The 20,782-nt window shown below is 43.8% G+C and overlaps 1 protein-coding gene and 1 long non-coding RNA gene across 8 annotated transcripts; one reads left to right on the forward strand and one right to left on the reverse strand.

The window, feature by feature from the left end:
- Window positions 1–195: 195 nt before the first annotated feature.
- LOC138921002 (uncharacterized) lies at window positions 196–16,636 on the reverse strand. 7 transcript variants are annotated; one of them, XR_011433125.1, is made up of 3 exons: window positions 16,211–16,636; window positions 10,770–12,201; window positions 196–7,613 (listed from the first exon to the last, which is right to left on the reverse strand). It is a non-coding gene; the product is annotated as an uncharacterized lncRNA (long non-coding RNA). The 7 variants fall into 7 exon arrangements; XR_011433121.1 differs by having other exon boundaries at window positions 196–8,934; XR_011433124.1 differs by having other exon boundaries at window positions 196–4,707; window positions 5,846–12,201.
- On the forward strand, window positions 9,351–10,296 carry DEFA19 (Paneth cell-specific alpha-defensin 19). Its single transcript, NM_001166078.1, is given in 2 exon segments — window positions 9,351–9,522; window positions 10,057–10,296. Coding segments are annotated over 2 exon segments (330 nt in total). The 3' UTR covers window positions 10,215–10,296.
- Window positions 16,637–20,782: the final 4,146 nt, after the last annotated feature.

Genomic DNA, 20,782 nt, shown 5'->3' on the forward strand with positions numbered 1-20,782 from the left:
ATAATAAACCCCAATAATTTTAATAAAATTCCAGCAAGAAATACAATGTTTGTAGTAATGCTAATGAACCAAGTCAATACATCATAATGATGAGACAATTGCTCATATACTTACTGTCCTGCAAAAACTAAAAGAAAAAATGTGTCAGAAAGGCAAGTCTCTAAACTGAAAATTTCTATAAAAGACAAGGATTTAAGAGCACCACGACATGTTAAAGGAAACCATTTTTATTAGGGAAAAAAAGCTTCAGCCTGATAATAAGCAGGGGCTCAGATCTGAACCATCCTGAAGACACAGCAAGTGCCTTTTCCAGAGAAGAGTTATTTGTTTGCTACCAGTATCTGCAACCTCATCGAGCCTCCTCCTGGATCTGGGAAGTAGAAATGTCACATAAAAGAGAAACAAAGTTGAATCCATAAGATTGGCCTTTTTCTAAAAGTTTGGTGGAATGGGTGAACAAGTCTGCGATCCTTGTTCTTGAGTACATTCATCTACGTTGAAGGTGTTGGAAGTCTTGGAAAACAATCAGGCACGTGAAACGCATTAGCTCACTGTAGAATGGTTCATAGCACTTAATTTGTCACATTGGTATCAATATTTCATACTCAAGAACTGGTTTTCCAAAGCACTGATTGAGCATTAAACTTAGTGCAAATAGTGGTGAGATTTTTCTCTGTGCGCAAAAGCCCTTCCGATATGGAAGAATCCATCAACCCAGTGCAGGCTGGTCCTGCTTCCTCTCCCCTGAGCTCCATGATCAGAGCTCTCCTCCCACTAGGAGACAATAGGAGCTGGTTCTCTCCTTGCTTCTCCAGAACAGGGATCTCCTCTGCTCTTGCTTCAGAGCCTAGGCCTAGATGGTGCATCAGGTCACCTCCTCTGAAACGGGTAGACCAAAAGGAACCAAAACAAAACATGTGGCCATTAAAACACAGGCCTCTCCCTGCTGCTGACAATGTCAGGCTGCCCGTTTGGAATTGGGTCATCTGCTGGTGGAGAGAGGACACTTGTGCCTCACCTAGAGATGTGAGGATGATAACACAGTCATGCTTTGAGTAAAATGAAGCCAGATCCGGGGACCAGGCAAAGTACAGTCAGCTCATGGACAGAAATCAAAGGAGGAGCCACTGCATCATAACATGGTTCATACGGTGCACTGGGATCCTCCATTTGCCAGTTTTACTTCCCACTCAAAGGCACTCTCAGAATGCCTTCCATTCTGAGGAGTCCCCAGATCAGACAGCCATCAAAGCATCTCCCGGAAACAGCAGGAGGTTGTCCCATGGCTCACCCACTCCACTCTGCCTCTGAAACAGGGAATCACAGAATGTGTGCTGACAGTGTCTCCAAGAGATTGATATTTGGTTGGCTCATCCCATAACAGACAAATATAAAGACCAGGATGCTCCCTTCTTCCCCCAGAGTGACACCGGCCTCCTCGGTGCATTTGGAGTTCCTCGTCTCCAGGCCCTTACAGACAAGAAGACCACTGCTGTCCTCACAGCTGTCCTGCTCTTTGTCCTCCAGCCCCATTGCTGCCAATTACAGAGACAGCTGATGAGGCTGCAGCCCAGGACGGAACTGGCAGAGCACCAAGGTGTTGCTGTCTCTTCTGTAGAAGATAAAAATTCAGCTCAAGAGGCTGTAGGTCAGAGATGTCACAATCAGTATCTTAAGCAGGAACCAGGAGACTTTTCTGGTCCCAGGAATGATATAACCAATTATACTCCTGTGGGTTCCTGTTTCTTTATCTGAAAAATGAAAGAGTTGGCCTCGATGGTCTCTAAAGGGTCTTCTTTCCTCCATGGACTTTGACTTCACGACATGTGGAAAAGTCTCTGAGGCCAGAGAGTAGCCATGGACAATACGAAAAGGTGGAGCCTGGATGTGCTCCACAGAACTTTACAGACACAGTCAGAGGGCCTCGATGGCCCATGGGCCAGAGTTTACTACCCCTAGACTAGACTTTAGTCTATTTCAGGAGGTATCCGGATGCAGAGAAAAAGGGCAAAAGGGGCCAGTATGTGAATGCATAAGGGATTGGGGAAGGGAGGTCAAGTGTGGTTACAGCATGGAGCTCAGATGCATAAGGCTGTGAGAGCTCAGGTCCTTGTCGGCAGACGTCGCCCCGTCAGGGCTCATGTGATCTGATGAGCATTGTTTCAGCTCTAATTTGACCTGTTGACATGCCAACTCCAACTCAAAATTTAACTTCTCCAATTCTCCCTTCATCCACCGCCCCAGGCACGTGGCTGATGCTCCCTCTTCCTCCAGGCCAGGTAAGCACATCCTGCTACTGCAGAAGAGGACCCTGCCAGTCTCAGGAGCTCCTCTTCAGGACCTGTACCCTCAGTGGTGTTTGTCGCAGGTGCTGCTTTTTCTCAGCTTCTTCAACAGAGATGCAAACTTTTAAGATCCGGATTAAAGGCCCAGAGGGAAGCGTTGGGACCTCCTGTGCCTGTTCCTCACCTCTTGTCCTCATCCCAAGTCAAGTCTTCACAACAAGCTTCCGCATCTGCTTTTCTGATGTTTGATATGTGTATCAGTTGGGACTAATGCAAATGCAAGCAACAGATTGCTGCCTAAAACTGTCAAACATAATTCTGGCTCTAAATACCTGTGGAATTCAAACAGTGATGCTGGCCTCGGACGCAGAATGATATAAATGCACAAATGATACTGAAGCTTAGTCGGTCTGTATATCCATCCATCTATCTATCTATGCTTCTATCCATTATTTGTTTACCTGTCTGTCTTTGTATCTATCACTCTATCCATTCTTTTTCTGTCTGTGTATCTGTCTATATATCTATCCAGCTAACTAACTGTCTTTGGCTCTGCTTTCATTAATTTCAACTTTACTCTCAGGAAGACAATTCCTTTGTAGGAACAAGTAAAACCATGTAGCCCCAGGTTCAAATGGACCTAATACCTTCCTTCTCATGGAAAACCCACTGTCTCCATCCCCACAGTGTGGGAGTGCTTCCTTGGAGGAGTACCCAATCACACACCTTTCTCTGAAGCCCTGGGCTTCCAACTGTCCCACTGAAACCCTTTAACATGCGGTAACGTTGTCCCCAAAGAGATGATAAGCAGACAAAAAAATCACATGACACTTGTGCAACAACATGTTCTGTATTTTCATCTGGAAATATAGAAGAAGAAGTCAACTTAGGAAGGTATTGTCAGAAATTAAAAGGAATTGGGCTGCTTACATGACCAACGCATGCCCCAAACCCTCAAATAAACGTTGCCACTTTCATCCTCCTCAGTTTCTCTAAAGTTGCTGAAAATCCCTTAAAACCTCACGCCATCTAGAAAATCCACCTTCAGCCTCCAGTTCCCCCTCTGAGTCAACCTTCTTTTTCCATAAAAAATGGCCATTGTTTGGAGGCGGCCCAGTGGTGTAGTGGTTGGGTTTGCATGCCCCGCTTCAGCAGCCAGGGGTTCGTGGGTTCGGATGCCGGTCGTGAACCTAGCACCACTCGTCGGGCCACACTGTGGCAGCATGCCACATAAAATAGAGGAAGACTGGCATAGATGATAACTCAGTGACAATCTTACTCAAGCAAAAAGAGGAAGATTGGCAACAGATGTAACTTAGAGCCAGTCTTCCTCACAAAACTAAAAGAAATGCCCTGTGTTTGCAGCTGCTTTGTTTACTCAGCAGGGGTACTGCCTGTGGGAGGTTGTGCATCCAAAGGCCTCTTTACATTTTGCACTACTCCAACTCCTTCAGTCCAATTCTGTATAATTTCTTTAAAAACTCGATGGGCTACCTCTATTTAAGTTATAATCCACTCTATTAAACAAAAGCCAGCCCACACTTCTTTCAGAGACAGGCCCGTCACTCTTGAGCTGAATATTAGGGTGCTGGGAAGCCAGTAAGATTCAAAGAGGCCTTATTTCCGGATGAAAAGCATCTTCACCCATCCTTTAACTTTTGAAAGTTTGCCACAAACATTCTTACAACCATGACCTTGAGATCTACTCTGAAATCATATTTAATGGGAGTACCTTCAATTTGATCTTTGTCCTTTGACCACTTAATGTTTTGAGAAATTTTGTCTCAAAAGACTCAGTATGAGAAACAATTTCAAGGTTTTACTCACATCTCCATGAGGCCCTCTCAGCTTCCACCACCAGGTCCTTTGATGACGCTTCTGCCCACTGCTGTGTCTCAACAGAGATATCACAGCTTTGAAGTTTTGGTTCCCGCAGCATCCCACCTCTAGGCACCCAATAAACAGCCCCTGAAAGAGCCTGAAACAGCAGCCGTTTCATCGCATCTCACAAAGTTGTGGGTCAGCAATCGGGCAGGCCTTGACCAGCAGATCTTCTCCATGGGGTTATTTGGTGGCCAGGCTGGAGGAGCAAAGATGGTGTCATTCGCATGCTTTGTCCCATGGAGGACTGTTTGAACCACGAGGCTCAGCTGGGCCCCACTCCTCCACTAACTAATGGACTTCTCATGTGGCCTCCAAAGGCAAGCAGAATTCGGCTGTGGTGATTCAGAAGTAGAGGTTTCTGGTCCTCTTAATTGTGCAAGAGGACAATGTTGGGAAGTCAAATGAAACCCTGGTGTGAAGGATGTTTGAGATTGACTGGCTGTATGAAAAACAATGCATTTCAGCTTCCTGTGCTGAGGATCATCATCATCAAAATGAGGAGGATCATCATTTTATGGTCAGAAATAATGGCCCATCTCTAAAATGTCAATCATTCAAAATTTGTTAAAATTCTTTGTGACTCAAGATATTATCAATTTTTGCACATGCTACACTTTTAATTTGGGAAAAAAAATTTGTGTTGCAGCAGTCAAGTTGTGTGTGTAAGCAACGGGTATTCATTAGTCCACAAATTTAATGATGCTATTCAAATGTTTGTTCTTATGGATGTTTTGTCTTATTTTTTTCATCAACTGCTAAAAGTAAAACCCAAAATCTGCCTCTGATACTTTATGTTTTCCTATTTCTCTTCTAATCTGTCGACTTTTACTATTTACATTTTAAGTCTGGTATTTGGTGATACATATTTAAAATTGTTACCTTTTTTTCATGAATTGAACCTAATTCTGGTATAAAAAGGCATTCTTCATTTCCAATAATACTTTGCCTTGACTCTATTCTGTTTTGAAACATATGGTATTTACCACACTAACTTTCTTTGGATGAGTTTTAGCACAATACACTGCTTCATTCTTTTACTTTCAAGCATTACCCAGCCCATGTTTTAGATGTATCTTTTCAAAAATAATTTGTTTTGAACTCAGTATAACAATCTATGTCTCTTAAATTGAATATATAATTTATTGTTAATACATAGATATTTGGGTTTAAGTCTGCTACTTAGTTTTTTTTTTTCTATTTTTCCTCCGGTTTTAATGTTTTTCCTCCTTTCATGTCTTTTTTATTGAATTTTTTGAAATTTTTTTTTCTACCACTTAGGATCTACATGGTCTGATCTATCACAGAACGATTATAAAAGAAATTACAGCATGAATACACCTCTTATCCTTATCTTTAAAATAAAGAGGCTTATCTACAAGCTCTCCGAGAATCTTCCCGTCTTTATAGCCAGACAAACTCATTGCCATTCTCCATCCTCACAAGCTTCTCTCCCAGTCATCACCATGTTCACGCTGCCCTATTGAATGCTGTTGACATTTTCTTCTTCACTTCATTCTCCAGGCTAGAAAACTACTCCCTTGCCTCTCTCCTTGTCCAAACTCCATTTCTCCTTGGAGGAGGAATTGAAGCCTTTACTATACCATGGTGTCATTTCACCTAAGTAATGCACTTGGAACATTTCTTACAATGTGACCTTCTATCAATACAGAACTTACCAGTGTCCTAAACTGCTTGAGGTCTTTGTGAACAGGAGATCTGGGTTTCCAATCCACTCTAATAAGTACTTGCTCTTTATCCTTGGATACACCATTAAAATCCTATGGGTCTCAGTGGCTTCCAATGTGAAAGGAGAATACGATTGTATTCTCTCCATGTACTGTGAGATGAAGATAGCCTGGGGTGTCTTCATTGATCTGCCATTCATTGAGTAACTCCTCGATGCCAGATACTGTTCTCAGGATACAGAAAGCATTTATTCTGCCAACATTAGTTAATATTAATTGATTGCTAAGTACTCTTCATCCACTATGATAATTAACTCTCATAATAATCCAGATGGGAAAATGAACCTTAGAGGAGCTAAGTATCTTACTCAAACTCACAATAGATTAAGCAACAAAATGATGCCAAATCCCATATGCTTAACCACTGCCGTATACTCTCTCCTTTCTTTCTGAATTTTAGAGTGCCAACTAATGAAAGTTGTTGAAAATTATTTGTCTCCTAAGCCCAGAACCTGACAGCTGCTGGCAGTCATCAGACATTTGCTTTCTGAAGATCTCTGGTGAGTTTTATAGCTTCTCCTTAGTAAATGTCATTGCAAATGCCCTCCTTTGAGATTTGAGGTGATGCCACTGGGACTTGGTACTTTTTTTAATTCTTTGAGTAGCTAAAGAAAAGATTATTACCAGACATCACTAGCCAGAATTAACATTTGCAGTCACTGTTGCATAAAGAGAGATCATTATTCTCAAGTCATAGTGTCTGAGATATTGTCAATCTGACCACAGACTGGGCTGTTACACAGTAAAATGGCCAAGAAGATGGATGCATCGAAGTCCACATCCTCAAGACAATGTCCATCTTGGGGTTCAGCACATCCTGTAGGGTGCAGGATGCTGAGCATCTCTGAAGAAGAAGGAGAAATAACCGCAAGGGTGCACAAGTTCATTGGCTGCAAGATCAAGGATAATAGGCCATTGGAAATGGATCCTGTATTTACGTTGCAATGCTTGTGCTTTGGAGAAGATTGTAGCACAGATGCACAGAAGAGAAGGGGGAATAAACAGAGCTCCCTTGTTGCCTAAAGTCGCTTTGATGTTCCTCTGATCTAGCAGTTCCACCCAAGGCCTGGTGTCCTATCTACTTGCTGGATGTCTGTATGTACCATTCCTACGTCAACATGATAAGCATCCTGATAACAGCCCTGGGAACGTACAGCTCCCATGAGAGGGGGAAGTAGGTCAGTTAGACGACTCTGACTCATAAAAGAAGACATGAGGAGTTGTTTCGTTCCATAAAACCATTAACACATGGAAGACCACCGAGTTTTACAAATTTAAGTGGGAAAGGCACCAAACTCAGAAATCATGAAATAATTTTTTTAAATGACATGAAAATTCAAATTTCTGTATAGCAAAAAAAATTAAAAGCCAAAATAACAAGCTCTGGAAAGGATTTCCAGTACTTATGACAAAGAGCTGATTTGTTAAATTTACAAACAGCTTTGAATCACTAGAAATAAATAGGCCAAAAATTCCATTTCCCAAAACAGGCCTAAAAGAAAGGACAATTCAGAGAATATAAATGCAAATACTTCTCAGACATGAAAGCACGTTGACCCTGATTCCTAAGAGAAATGCAAACCAAGACGACACTGGGATCTGAACGCTTACCTGTCACCTTGGGAAAGACCAGAAAGCCTCACAGTCCATGGATCAGCCTGCTTTCAGCCATGAACACCAGGAACCCAACAAACAGGGGCTTGAGAAAGAAAAAAGAATGTTTTCCCCAAGTCACAACAATCTGAATGGGGGCAGTTCAGGAGGGGCGAGATGGTCCAACCATGTCCTCAAGGACCCAACATCATGTGCACCTGCTGCAGTGTCCACATAGAGGAGCTATCCTCTTCATGGCCAGAACACAGCTGCTGCAGGTCCAAGCGCTCCTGTCATCCAAGCGGAGAGAGGGAGGAAACACAAAACAATCCCGTAACAGAGGGAAAGCCATAAGAATAATTTATTTTATTACTTAATAAGGTGTCCTTCCTAGAGATTACATTTTACTGGTCAGAACACTGCTTTGGGGCAACTCTGAGCTGCATGAGGGTCTAGGACGTCAAGAGTTATTAGCAAGTGATCACTGTCCAAATCCTAGGCAGGGAGAGAGGATGATGGGAATAGGCTAATCCCAGGGCTTCTCCAACACACTGCAATGTGGTCAGGGAACATCTGGGCCAGTGTATTTCTGTGAGTGCTGCAGGGAAAACCTCTGTGGAGGACAACAGAGTAACATCTGTAAATGTATAAGACATATCCTTCAACCCAGCAATTCTACTTCAGGAAATTTAAATGAAAGATAGACTCACTTATAAGTAAGATAATATTTATAAAAACGTACTCAATGCAGTGTTGCTTGTAACGGCAAAACTTTAGAAATCATCAAATTGTAGCAATTTAACAATGTTTTATTAATAAGAAAATAAAGGATGGCTGACAAAAACAATAGAATAGTACAAAGCTATTGAAAATAATGATAGAGTCCTGTGTGCATTGATATAAAAGTGTTCAAGCTAAAGCATTAGATGAATAAAGCAAACTACAAAAAGATGTCTTAACAGTGGGGGTTTCCTGGAGAAAGTCTGAGAACTGGGCAGGGAGATGAGAGACTGCTATTAGTCGCTCATTACTGCTCTGTCTTTTTAATTTTGTGCCTTGTGCATGAATTCAAATTTTTTAATCAAAAACAATTAAAGGTTTCAGAAGGGATTTATAGGGGAATCAAAGATTTGATATTTTTCAAGGTGGAGAGACATAAGTGGTGTACATTTTATGTGATGTGTTTAGAGCATACTGGCTTCTCGAAATAAATACATCCTTTGGCTTTAGTCTGACAAACACTTCCCCTGGAATCCCACTGAGCTCGTTTGCGCTGAGCCTGCTAAGTCGTTGTCGTCTCCACATCCAGGAGCCTACTCACCTCAGAACCTCAAAAGAATCCTTCTTAGAGTGGTGATGCCCTTGAATCCTGTATCCCATTAACCCTTCACTCCACTGGGGTCCAGGTTGGGCCCCAGGGTCTAGACCTACAGAGACCAACAGGACTCATCGTCAGAAAAGAAGAGGCATTTGTTCCATAAACTTATTGAATGAAAACACTGTTTCTTGTCTTTTTTGAACATTAAAAGGTAAATAATCAAGCAGATGGGAAGCAGAAAATGGACAAGGCTCTTTATCATCGTTATCAACTTGAAACAACTACAGACACTAACTACACAGCCTTGTGCTTGATGACAGCTGCTGGAACAAAGGAACATCAGAGAAACTTGAGGGCACAGCGGCTTGGACCCCATCCCCAGGCAAATGCTCCCCTTCTTTCACTGCGCTGTGTGTCTCTGAGCCTCCTCCTCTCAGACCTATAAATACAGGTGACTCTGGGCTCTCCACTCACTCAGGCTCCTGCTCCCCCATCCAGACCCTGAGCTCCAGGTGACTCACAGCCATGAGGACCCTCGCCCTCCTTGCTGCCCTTCTCCTCTTGGTCCTCCAAGCCCAGACTCAGAAGTCAGAAAAGGCAGCTGACCAGGTTCCTGCCCAGGACCAGCCTGAGGCTGAGTTCCAGGAGGTGATCATCTCCTTTGGAGGGAATGAGCGCTCCGCTCAAAATGAAACAGGTGAGAGACCAGCTGGCATGCTGCAGGGGTCTACAGCCTCAATGTGACACAAACTAGCCAGGACATCATTAGAAAATGAGGACATTGCGTTGAGAGTCTCTTCAAGGCCCTTTGAGCAATACAAGTTTGGAGTTCTCGACACGGGCTTGTGTAACCCACTGGCTTCAGCTGCAGAGACTAAACAGGCTGCTACATGGGCTTCAGTACATTGAGGCCAGGCTCAAGTTGAGTGTGTGGATGAGGTGGGGTGAGGAGTAGGTAACCCCAAGTTTGAGAGGTGGACCACTGGGGAGGGCAGGAAATAAGCTCGTACGTGATAGACAAGGATCAGAGAAATACTATGATCCTGCATACCCAACATATAGCCAGTAAGATTTTTTGAGTTATGACAAAAAGGTGAATTCTCTCTATCCTAACATGGCTGGTAATGTTGACTATAAGTAGTCATGTCCCCTCTTAGTCTATCTCCTTGAGACAGGCTCTGCCTCTCCTCCTTCCTTCCCCTGGTGCCTGACTCTCCCTTTCCTTCCACAGCCCTTCAGGAAGCATCAACCTGCCGCTGCAGAGTCTTCTGCCATTTTAGGGAGCGTCGCTCTGGGACCTGTGCTGGCAGGGGCATCCAAAACAGGCTTTGCTGTCCTCGCCGCCCGCCTAATAGATTCAGACCCACAGTAGCGCAGGATTTCATTTGATAACTTGGAAATGGGTTTTCTCTTTATAACTTGTACCCCTTCTTATTCCTCTTTCCAAAATAAACTTTCAGCATTAAATTCACTATTTTGGTATTTTTCTTCTTTTTCTTTATTTTTTTTTCTTTTCACATGACTTCTTTGTGTGGTTCACTTGCATAGAGAATTTAATAGAATTTAATTTAAGTCAACTGGCCTTTGCATCCCAGCGCTGCACAATTTGAGCATCATACCACAATAATATAAACAGCAAAATGAACATAATTAATAACAACAATTTTAATTTCTACAATTTGATCCATCCATGATGATGTTCTAAAGAAGGACGTGACTATGAGGTGTACCAAATGGTGTTGTTGACTCAAGGAAAGGTGAATCCAATGTGTTATGTTTACTTGTTCTTTAAATTTAAAAAGTAGGAGGGTATTGATATATATGGACACTTTTCTTATTTTCAGCAGATGTGTTAAGGAGATATACTATTTTTCTAACTGTATCACAAGATAGAGTGAACCAACGCTTCAGTGAGTCACAAACAAGGAAAATGTATGAACTTACCAAAGATGGAATATAGTGATCAGCATTAGTGTCCTCAGTTAATCCCCAGAGAGGAGGGGAGTCCACAAGCTGGTCATTAGAGATGGTGATGCCCAGTGACCAGAACCCAAAAGGTAAATTAGTCCAATGTCCAGTGAAGGAGTTGGTCTCAATTCTCCATCTCTTCAAAGACGTTGAGTCTATTAATGATAATAAACACCTACTAATTTTAATAAAATTCTAGCAAGAAATACATTTGTATAATAATGCTAATGAACCACATCAATCTATCATAATTATGAGACAATGGCTCATACACTTACTGTCCTGCAAAAACTTAAAGAGTACTTTATGTGTCAGAAAGGAAGATCTCTAAAATTACAATTTCTATAAAAGGCAGAGATTTAAGAGTACTGTGACATAATAAAAGAAACTGTGGTGTTTGTTTTTTTCACAAAAAGAACGTCTCTGCCTGATAAAAAAAAGTTGCTCAGGTTTGAATCATCCTGGAGACATACCATGTACCTTTCTTGATGGATAGTCAGTTCTTTGACACCCAGACCTGCACTGCTGCAGAAAATCAGGTGACCACACAAATCAATGGTGTCTGTCTAAACTGCATGCATCAGTCAGGCTCTCTAGAGGAAGAGAACCAAGAGGATGTGTATATACAGAGAGATTTATTTTAAGGAATTGTGATTATGGAGGCTGGCAGGTCTATAACATACAGCCTGGGCCATCAGGCTGGACACCCAGGGAAGAGTCAATGTGCCGTTCAAGCCTGAAGGCAGTATGCAGGCAGAAATCTTTTTAGCCCAGGGGAGGACAGTGTTTGTCTTACTCAGTCCTTCAACTGACTAGATGAAGCCCACCCATATTTTGGAGGACAATCTGCTTTACTCAAAGTCTACTGATTTAAATACTAATCTCATTCACAAAATGCCATACAGAAACATCCAAATAACGTTTGATCAACTATCTTGGCACTGTGGCCTGGCCAAGCTGATGCATAAACTTACCCATCACACTGGACCATCAGTCTTACCAGGCAGTCTTCTTGGTCTCCAAGTCTGACCTTGTTCCCATTCTTCAGAGGGGCTGTAACAATATCTTCTTTCCACCATATTTTATATCACTTTTTTTTCCACATTTCAGGTGCCTAAAACTTTAAACATATCATTTATCTCTATTTAAACGTCATGTGATAGTGGTTTTGCTTTGTTTTATTTTGATAACCATCTATAAATGTGCAGTTAATACCATCTTAGAATGAAGAAAGTAGGATGCTGCTGGTTAATATCCATTATTCATTTCACTGAGTCAAGCATCGCACTGACTACCTCACCTGCCACACCATCAAGTAGGAGAGAGATGACCATCAGATCACTATGCACCGGGTCTCCCTTCTCCATCTCTCAGATCAGAACAGAAGATCGTGGTGCTGCCATTTCTTCTGTGGAGACAAAAATTCAGTTCAAGAGGCTTCAGGCGAGAGAGATCAGCATCAGTGTTTTAAAGAAGAATTGAGACACTCTGTTCTGGTCTCAAGATCACACAGCCACTTATGTCCCTGGGCACACCTTGTTTAACTTCCCAGGACCTCAGTTTCTTCATCAGAAAACTGAAAGTTTTGGGCTCAAGAGTCACAAGAGTGTCTTCTTTTTCCATGGAATTTTGACTTCATGACATGTGGAAAAGTCTTTGAAGCCAGAGAGCAGCCATGGACAATATGAAACGGATGAGGCTGGCTATGTTCCAGTAGAACACTACGGAGTCTGAGGTCTTGCTTGGCGCAAGGACCATAGCTTACTCACCCATAGAATAGACCTTAGTCTATTTCAAGAGATATCTGGATGCAGAGCAAAAGGCAAAATTGGCAAGATGTGAATGTGCAAGGATGTGGGGGCAAGGAGAACAAGGGTGGTCACGGCATGGAGCTCAAATAGATGAGGCTGTGAGGGCTCAGTTCCCTACTGGCAGGCATAGTCCAGTCAGAAATCACGTGGTCTAATGCAGTGAGCATTGCTGTGGCTCTAATTTGTCCTGTTGGCATGCCTACTCTAAGGCAAAGTTTAACTTCTTAGGTTCTCCCTTCATCCCCTACACCAGGCACGTGGTTAACGCTCCTACAGGCCAGGTAAGCATGTCGTGCTATTGTAGAAGAGGACCCTGCCAGTTTCAGGAGTGGGTCTCTGAGGTCTGCATACTCAGTGATCTTCATCAGAGGCTTTGCTATCACTTAGCTTCTTCAACCTAGACACAAAGACATGTAAGTCCTAGTGTGAAGGCCTAGAGGGAACGGTTGGTACCTTCTGTGCTAGTACCAAAGCTCTTTTTCCATCCTGAGTAAAGTCTTTACAACAAGCTTCTGTTTCTGTTTTGGTTTTTTTAATGTATATATTTGATACTGTATCACTTGGGACTAATTTAAATGCCGGCAACAAAGTTATGACTAAAACTCTCTTAAACAAAGTATTGGCTCTAAATAGTTGGGTAATTCAAAAAGCAATGCTGGCCTCAGACACAGAGTGGTATAAATGCACAAGTGAGTACTAAAGTTCCATCCGTCTATCTGTCTGTCTATGCATCAATGACTCCATTCTTCTTCTATCAGTCAATGCATCTACCTATATATCTGTCTAACCAACCATCTTTGGCTCTGCTTTCATTAGATTCACATTTACTCTCAGGTAGACATTTCCTTTGTATTAACAACTATAATCACTGTCAGCCCCTGGTTCCTATGATCCTACCACCTTCGTTCCCATGGAAAACCCACTGTCTCCAACCCCCATTGTGGGAGTGCTCCCCTGGAGAAGTACCCAATCACATGCCTTTCTCTAAGCCCTGGGGTTATATCTGTCACACTGGAAGCCTTTAATTAACAAGAGGGTTATTGTGTCCCTAAAGATATGGTAAGCAGATGAAAATTGAATCACACTTATGAAATGACATGTTCTCTATTGTCATCAGGAAACACAGAGTAAGAAATCAACTGAGGAAGGTATTGTCAGAAAGCAAAAGGAATTGGGCTGGTTACGTGACCAATGCATGCTCCAAACCCTCAAACAAACACTGAGGCTTTCATCCTCCTCAGTTTTTCAGAAGGTGCTGAAATTCACTTAAATCCTCCCACCGTCTAGAAAAACCGCCCTCAGCCTCCAGTTTCCCCTTTGAGTCAATCTTCCTTTTCCATAAAAAATGGCCCGTGTTTGCAGTGCTTTGTTTCCTCAGCTGGGGTCCTGCCTGCAGGGCGTTGGGCATCCAAAATTCTCTTCTTATTTTACACTGCTTCCTCTCCTCCAGTCCAATACTGTATAATTTCCTTAAAAACTGGATAGGCTTCCTCGTCATAAGTTATAATCCACACTATTAGACAAAGGTCAGCCCACACTTCTTTCAGAAACAGGCCCTTCACTCCTGAGCTGAACGATAGGGTGCTTTCACGGCATTAAGATTCATAGAAGCCTTTTCTCCAGATGAAAAGCATTTTCTCCACCCACGCTTTAACTTTTTGAAGGTTGCCACAAACATTCTTAGAGCCATAGCCTTGAGACCTACCCTGAAACAATATTTAATGGGAATACTTTCAATTTGATCTTTGCCCTATGTCCAGTTCTTTTTTTTTTTTTTTTTTTTTTTTGAGGAAGAGTAGCCCTGAGCTAACTGCTGCCAATCCTCCTCTTTTAGCTGAGGAAGACTGGCCCTGAGCTAACATCCGTGCCTATCTTCCTCTACTTTATATATGGGACGCCTACCACAGCATGGCTTATCAAGCAGTGCCATGTCCACACCCGGGATCCGAGCCAGCGAACCCCGGGCCAACGAAGCAGAATGTGCCCACTTAAATGCTGAACCACTGGGCTGGCCCCCTGGCCACTTCTTATTTTGTGAAATTTTGCCTCAAAAGACTGAAGATGAGAAACAGTTTTATCTTCAAGCTTTAACTAACATCTTCATGAGCCCCTCTCAGCTTCTACCACAAGGTCCCTTGTGGGGACATCTGCCCACTGTTCAGTCCCAACACCAATCCAGCAGCTTTGAGGTTTTTGTTACAGCAGCATCCCAATTCCAGGCACCAAATAAACTGTCCCTGAAATTATCAGCCTGAAACAGCAGCCATTTCATTGCATCTTACAGTATTGTGGGTTTGGTCTTTCTGCTGACCCATCTCTATCCTGAAGCTATCTGGGGGCCTGCCCAGAGTTGCTTCATTAGAATAAAAACCCTTCCTATCAGCTTTGTCACTTGGGAGAATCCAAGGATTTGGGGAGCTCTGCGCCAGGAACTGGGACCAAGACCAAATGATTCCAGCAGAGTTTGGGGTGCAGGAGCTGGGGTCCCCAGTTGTCTGGTCCCTGGATCTGGGGTGATTAGGGAAGGCGGAGAGTAGTCTGAGGTGTGAAGGAGATGGCTGGAGTGTGGGCTCTGGACTAGCTGGTTTGCACATGGGAGGCGTGCTCAGAAGTGGAGTTGTTGGCCATCTTTAGGAATTGGCTAACCCCAGGAGGGGCAGTCCCTCCAGGAAAGGCAGGGCCCCAGATGGCAAAGCACCAGAAAGCAGAAACTAGAAAATGTGACTATTGCAGTCCACTTCAAATCTGATCAGGAAACAACATTGCCTTACTTCAGCTGCTCTCCCGCCTGATGGGGGAACGTGGCCCCCTCTCATTCCCAGGTCCCACACTTCCGGTGGGCAACACCCCTAGGCTTCTGTTTGCCTCCACTGCTCGGCTCACTTCCAAGGGTGACACACACAATCTGAACACACGATGAAGCCTGTCTTTGTTTTCAGTGTTGACTCTTCAGTCACAGATTCAACAAAACTTATGAGATCCTGCTCTGGGTCAAGCACAAGCAAGGCTTCTGCTCTCTTTCCTCCTCACCCTCACGGGCAGGAAGAGGAAAGCACTGGATCCTCCCAGAGGTCGAACGCCTACAGTCCTACCACCGTCCAATCAAAGATCATGAGGACATTACTATTTAAATATAAACCACAATAAAACGCTGTGTGAGTTTATAGTTCACAACTACTGGTATTAAAATACAGGGATGTGTCAGAACTACTAGAAAATAAAACCTAGGGTCCCTGTCCTGCTAGGAACTGTCAAGACCTCACCGTCCAGATTCTGAGCAGCATCCTGCTAGGAGGAGAATGAGCTGGAGAGGGTCGGAGAGGACTCGGGGAGGGGGAAAAAGGACACTTCAGGACTTGATGAGAGCATCTCCTATCTTGATAGGGACGTGGGTTACGCAGGTGAACGCATTTGTCAAAACTCAAACAACTGAACCTCCGGGATCAGTGCTTTGCACTCTAGGCAAATTATGCTTCAATTACAAATTGTCAAATACAAAGTGTAAGCTTTATAAAAAGTCTATTAGGTCTAGAAATTAAAAGTGAATATAAATAAATGGGCTTGGCGGGGGAGGCAGTTGAGGATCACCTCTACGTGACTTCTCACCTTAATTCTCTGGAGAACGAAATCACATTCTGAAGTGCACTATAAATGTGAAGGGCATCACTGCTTTTGTTTTGCCCGGCAGGACACACCTGTAGCAGCTGAACCTTTCAAGGTACGTTGGGACCATCTCGGTGCCTTTGCTTCAGCCTTCTCAGCCGGGTCTCTCATGAAAAGAAGGACCACCCAGTTGGCGCCCCTTCCCGCTCACCTGGGGCGTGAACACAGATCACAGGTGGAGCCATGTGTCTGCAGAAGGACCTGGTGCAGCTCCCAAACCTCAGGTGCACCCTGAGACCAGGAGTGGAAGAGAAAGTGGTGTTTTGCCTGGACTTGCCTGGCCAGATGCAGCTACAGCTGATGACCCGGAGTTTGCCCCAGGACAGCCTGGGTGAGGGACGGGGCAGAGTTCACTTCAAAGACACAGGCTGCAGGAGCCCAGCAGGAAGTCTTGTCTTGTGACACACCCACCCTCTCCAAGGTCAGACGCACCTGAATAAACAGAGGGACTGTCTCGCTCCTTCTCGCCAGAGCCCCCTAGCCTCCTCTCTTCTCTGATATTTTTGTTTGATCAGACCCCGGCAGTAAGGGAATGGAGAAAGCCCTCTCCAAAGAAGGATAGGGTGCTAGTAACCCATACTACCAGCATAGAGCTTCACCGTTTAAAAAGCTCTCTCCCACCTCTCACCTCATTTCCTTCTCTGCACAAACCTGTGAGAGAAATATAACTCTTCCTATTTTGCAAATGAAGCTTGAGAGGGTGAAATGCTTTTCTGTGACAAAGCCGCTGAGTGTGAATAGGATCCATGTTGAGACTCGAAACCAGAGCCCTGAGAACTACAGAGTTCCCGGTATGAAGGACATTTCCAAGGGACCACAAATGCTGCCAGTCTCAAAGCTTTAATTGCTGGAAACCCACAATAGGAGGAAAAAGATCATTAGCGTTTAGACAAGAAAGAACATTCAAGACTGAGAAATACCTTGTGATGGCTAATTTTATGTGTCATCTTGGCTGACCCGTGGTGCTCATCTCAGTAAACACCCCCAGATATTTGGTCCAACATCACCCTGGATGTTTCTTGGATGAGAATAGCATGTCAATGACCTTTGAGTAAAGCAGATTGCCCTCCATAACGTGAGTGGGCCTCACCCAAACAGTTGAAGGCCTGAACAGGACAGACTGACTTCCCCAAGCAAGAAGGAATTCTGCCAGCAGACAGCCTTCGGACTTGAACTACAACATGAGCTCTTCCCTGAGACTCCAGCCTGCTGGTCTACCCCATCAGATTTTTTTTTTTTTTTTTGGACTCACCAAACCTCCACAATCATGTAAGCCAATTTCTTTTCTGTTTCTCTGGAGACCCCTGACTGACACACACCCAAATCTCAGCAAGTGATGGGGAGGATGCTAGGAAGTACCAGGCAGCCCCACAGAGACGGGCTGTGGTTGTCCAGGCCCTGGAATACCTTTACCTGGGCTCCTGGACCTTCTAAAAGGGCCCCCCCCCCCCCACCATACAAAAGACAGTCCTGGAATGTCTCCAAGCTTCTCACACTCACCCTTATCCCAAAGGATAAAGGATAAGTTATCCCTTATGCAGCTAAGAATAGGTTAGCATGACATGGATCACATGGCCCTGGAACCCTACACTGGCTATACCACTGACTAAACCACAGACACACAGAAGCAAACAGGACAGGAGAAATGCACAGAAGCTAAGAAACATACTGCAAGAAGGCGGTGACCTCAAGTGCTAGGTCAGTGAGGCCAGGGTGGCTAGAGAGTATGGAGATGGCAGAGGAAGCAGAGAAGGAAGGAGAAGCTCAGGAGGCAGTGATTCATGGGAATTACACACTCAGGGGAGATCCCCGACATGGCTTCTGAGAATGAATGTCAGGGTCTCCCTGAAGCCCAGCTGGCCAGCAGCTGCGGGGTTTCCTTCACTTCCTTTCCTCCCACGACCCTTCCTAAGAAACCTCCCATCTCCTGAGCTCACCTGAGCAGAGTGAACACACCTCCCTTCTCTAAGTACATATCTCCCACCTAAGGCTGAGAGGTTAAGTAATGAGGTGACACAGGTAACTCGCCTGGAGCAAGGTCTACACACTCTCAGTGCTGGAGTCTCACAATCCACATCATTTTCCCTTCCACAAGATGTGTCAGGCTAAGGGGAAGACAGAGAGGTGAGAAAGGGAGGGAGTGAGGGGAGCAATGGAAACCTGTGTCCCAGAACCTCCATCACTGCCCTTTACGAACATATAATTTAAAGCAATAAGAAAACTTCAAGGAATTGTCAACAGACCTTTATCATGGACTATTGCATCAGTCATCAACTAGGAATGTGTGTGCCCCAGAGGGGAATAAAAAGTTTGCAGGAGTGAGGAGAATTTCTTGCACAGCAAAGGTTACAGAATTATCTATATTTTATAAATGAAAAAAAATATGTGGGGGCCAGCCTTGTGGCCTAGTGGTTAAGTTCAGTGTGCTCTGCTTCTGTGGCCCAGGTTCGGTTCCTGGGCGTGGACCTACACCACTCATCAGCCATCCTGTGGAGGCATCCCACATATAAATTGGAGAAAGATTGGCACAGATGTTAGCTCAGGGCTAATCCTCCTCAAGCAAAAACAAAATAGTGTTTTTCTGTTACAAGCTTCAAGAAAGTGGACCAAATCTTAGCTGATGAAAATATGCAGCAAATTCAGATTCCCAAAAAAGTGGCCCTAAAAACCTCTGGGTGGAAGAGAGAAAGATGTGAGTGTGGGGGTTTCATGTTAATCAAAAAGGACACAAGTTTTGTAAGGTGGGAGAACCAGGAGAGAGAGGGAGGTGATCCACCTGCTGGTGGAGTGCCGGCAGGTCTCTGTGTGACCACCAGAGGGCGACAGCACGCGCCATCCTGTGTCCAGGCTCCCTCTGGCTGGAACAGCTTGCTGGCTTGTAGAAATGCTCCTTCTACGCAAGAGCCAGGGAATCCGGGTTGTTTACTACCGCACCCACTAAAGAGAAAGCAGTTTCAGAGGAAACAAAGGAATCCAAGTCCTGGGAGAAACTTAAGCTGGCCAAAGTTTCTACCACGTGAACCTGGCAACATCCACCCCATCCAGCTTGCCAAAAGAACCTGGATGAAAAGCTTTTATTGTGTGCGTGTGTGCCAACGTGTCATCTTTTTTTTAAAGACATGCAAATAATTAGTCCTATTTCTATTATTAGATTCAACAAAGATAAAATTACATTTCAATAAATATAATCAGAACAAAAAACAGAAAAAAGAAGGAGAAGACTCTGTCCGTGTTGTTCGTCAGAGGTGTGTTTACAGGCATTGAACACGGACAGTCACTGTTCTCTTTGTAACTTTCTGTCTTCCTCAGTTGAGATTAAACAAAAATGATGAGTGAGATATTAAAGGCCTGGGAACATTTGGATGAACACTGTTTCCCTCCCGAGTTAAAGTTTGCTTTTGGCTGTTAATGTATCAAATTAGACTGATGACAAAGCTACAGGCAGGAAACGCTATGTATCCAAACTGTTTCTATGCTTTGTTTTAATGACACTGATAAAACAAAACCTTCTCACGGGAGGATCTACAGGAAAGAAAGAAGAAATGTTAGAAATGAACAAACCCTCCAACACACTCAAAATCTTCTTTTATATCTTTTCTATAAAATGAAGAAAGCAGCTGTATTTTTAGATTTTTGTCATCAGCCCTTCCTCAGTGCCTACAAGCAGTGGTTTAATTCTAGTTATCTTTCCATGAAAAAGGCGGACTCCAGATCTGCATTTCCTGCTCATATATCTCATTTGAAGGAATTAAAAATCCAAACACTCTACCTGTGTCGCACACAGGCTGTTCAGTGACAACTTTGTGCCCATGTGCAGATAATTCACGAAACGTCATGAATAGACCAGTAGAACTTTCTTCTTCTGAGCGTATAACTTTCATTTTTGTCCTTTGTTCTTGTGCCTTCCTTGCCTGAAACTAATAGGATTGCTTAAAAAACTGCCTATACCAGGCAAACAAGCAATTCTGGCTGGTCAATTGGCAGTTTTAAGATATTGTGGCTAAATTTTATTTTTAAACTACAGAAAAGTCAAATGTTCCATTGGTTAAATATTTTTGAGGGAACTTGTCATCTTGATGACCACTGTAATTCACGTGCAGTAACAGTTGTTTATGATCATCTTTTAGATTCACAAATTAGGAAAATAATAATCCCAAATTTACCACACTGGCCTTTACGTATGTAGCTGCATCTCTGGTGAGAGAGTGTACATTTCCCTGAAGGCAGGGAGATTGTATTTCCTTTCAGATAGGAAGAACGGACAGACATTTCTGCCACTTCAGAGAGGACTTGTTATACATCAGAGAACTGAAAAGGGAGACTGTGACACTCTCCCATTAAGAAAAAAAAAAAAACAGGGGCTGGCCCCGTGGCCGAGTGGTTAAGTTCATGCACTCTGCTTCGGTGGCCTGGGTTCGGATCCTGAGCATGGACATGGCACCACTCATCAAGCCATGCTGAGGCTGCATCCCACATAGTGGAACTAGAAGGACCCGCAACTAGAATATACAGCTG

This window comes from Equus caballus, chromosome 27, assembly GCF_041296265.1.
Source record: "Equus caballus isolate H_3958 breed thoroughbred chromosome 27, TB-T2T, whole genome shotgun sequence".
NCBI classification, from domain to species: domain Eukaryota; kingdom Metazoa; phylum Chordata; class Mammalia; order Perissodactyla; family Equidae; genus Equus; species Equus caballus.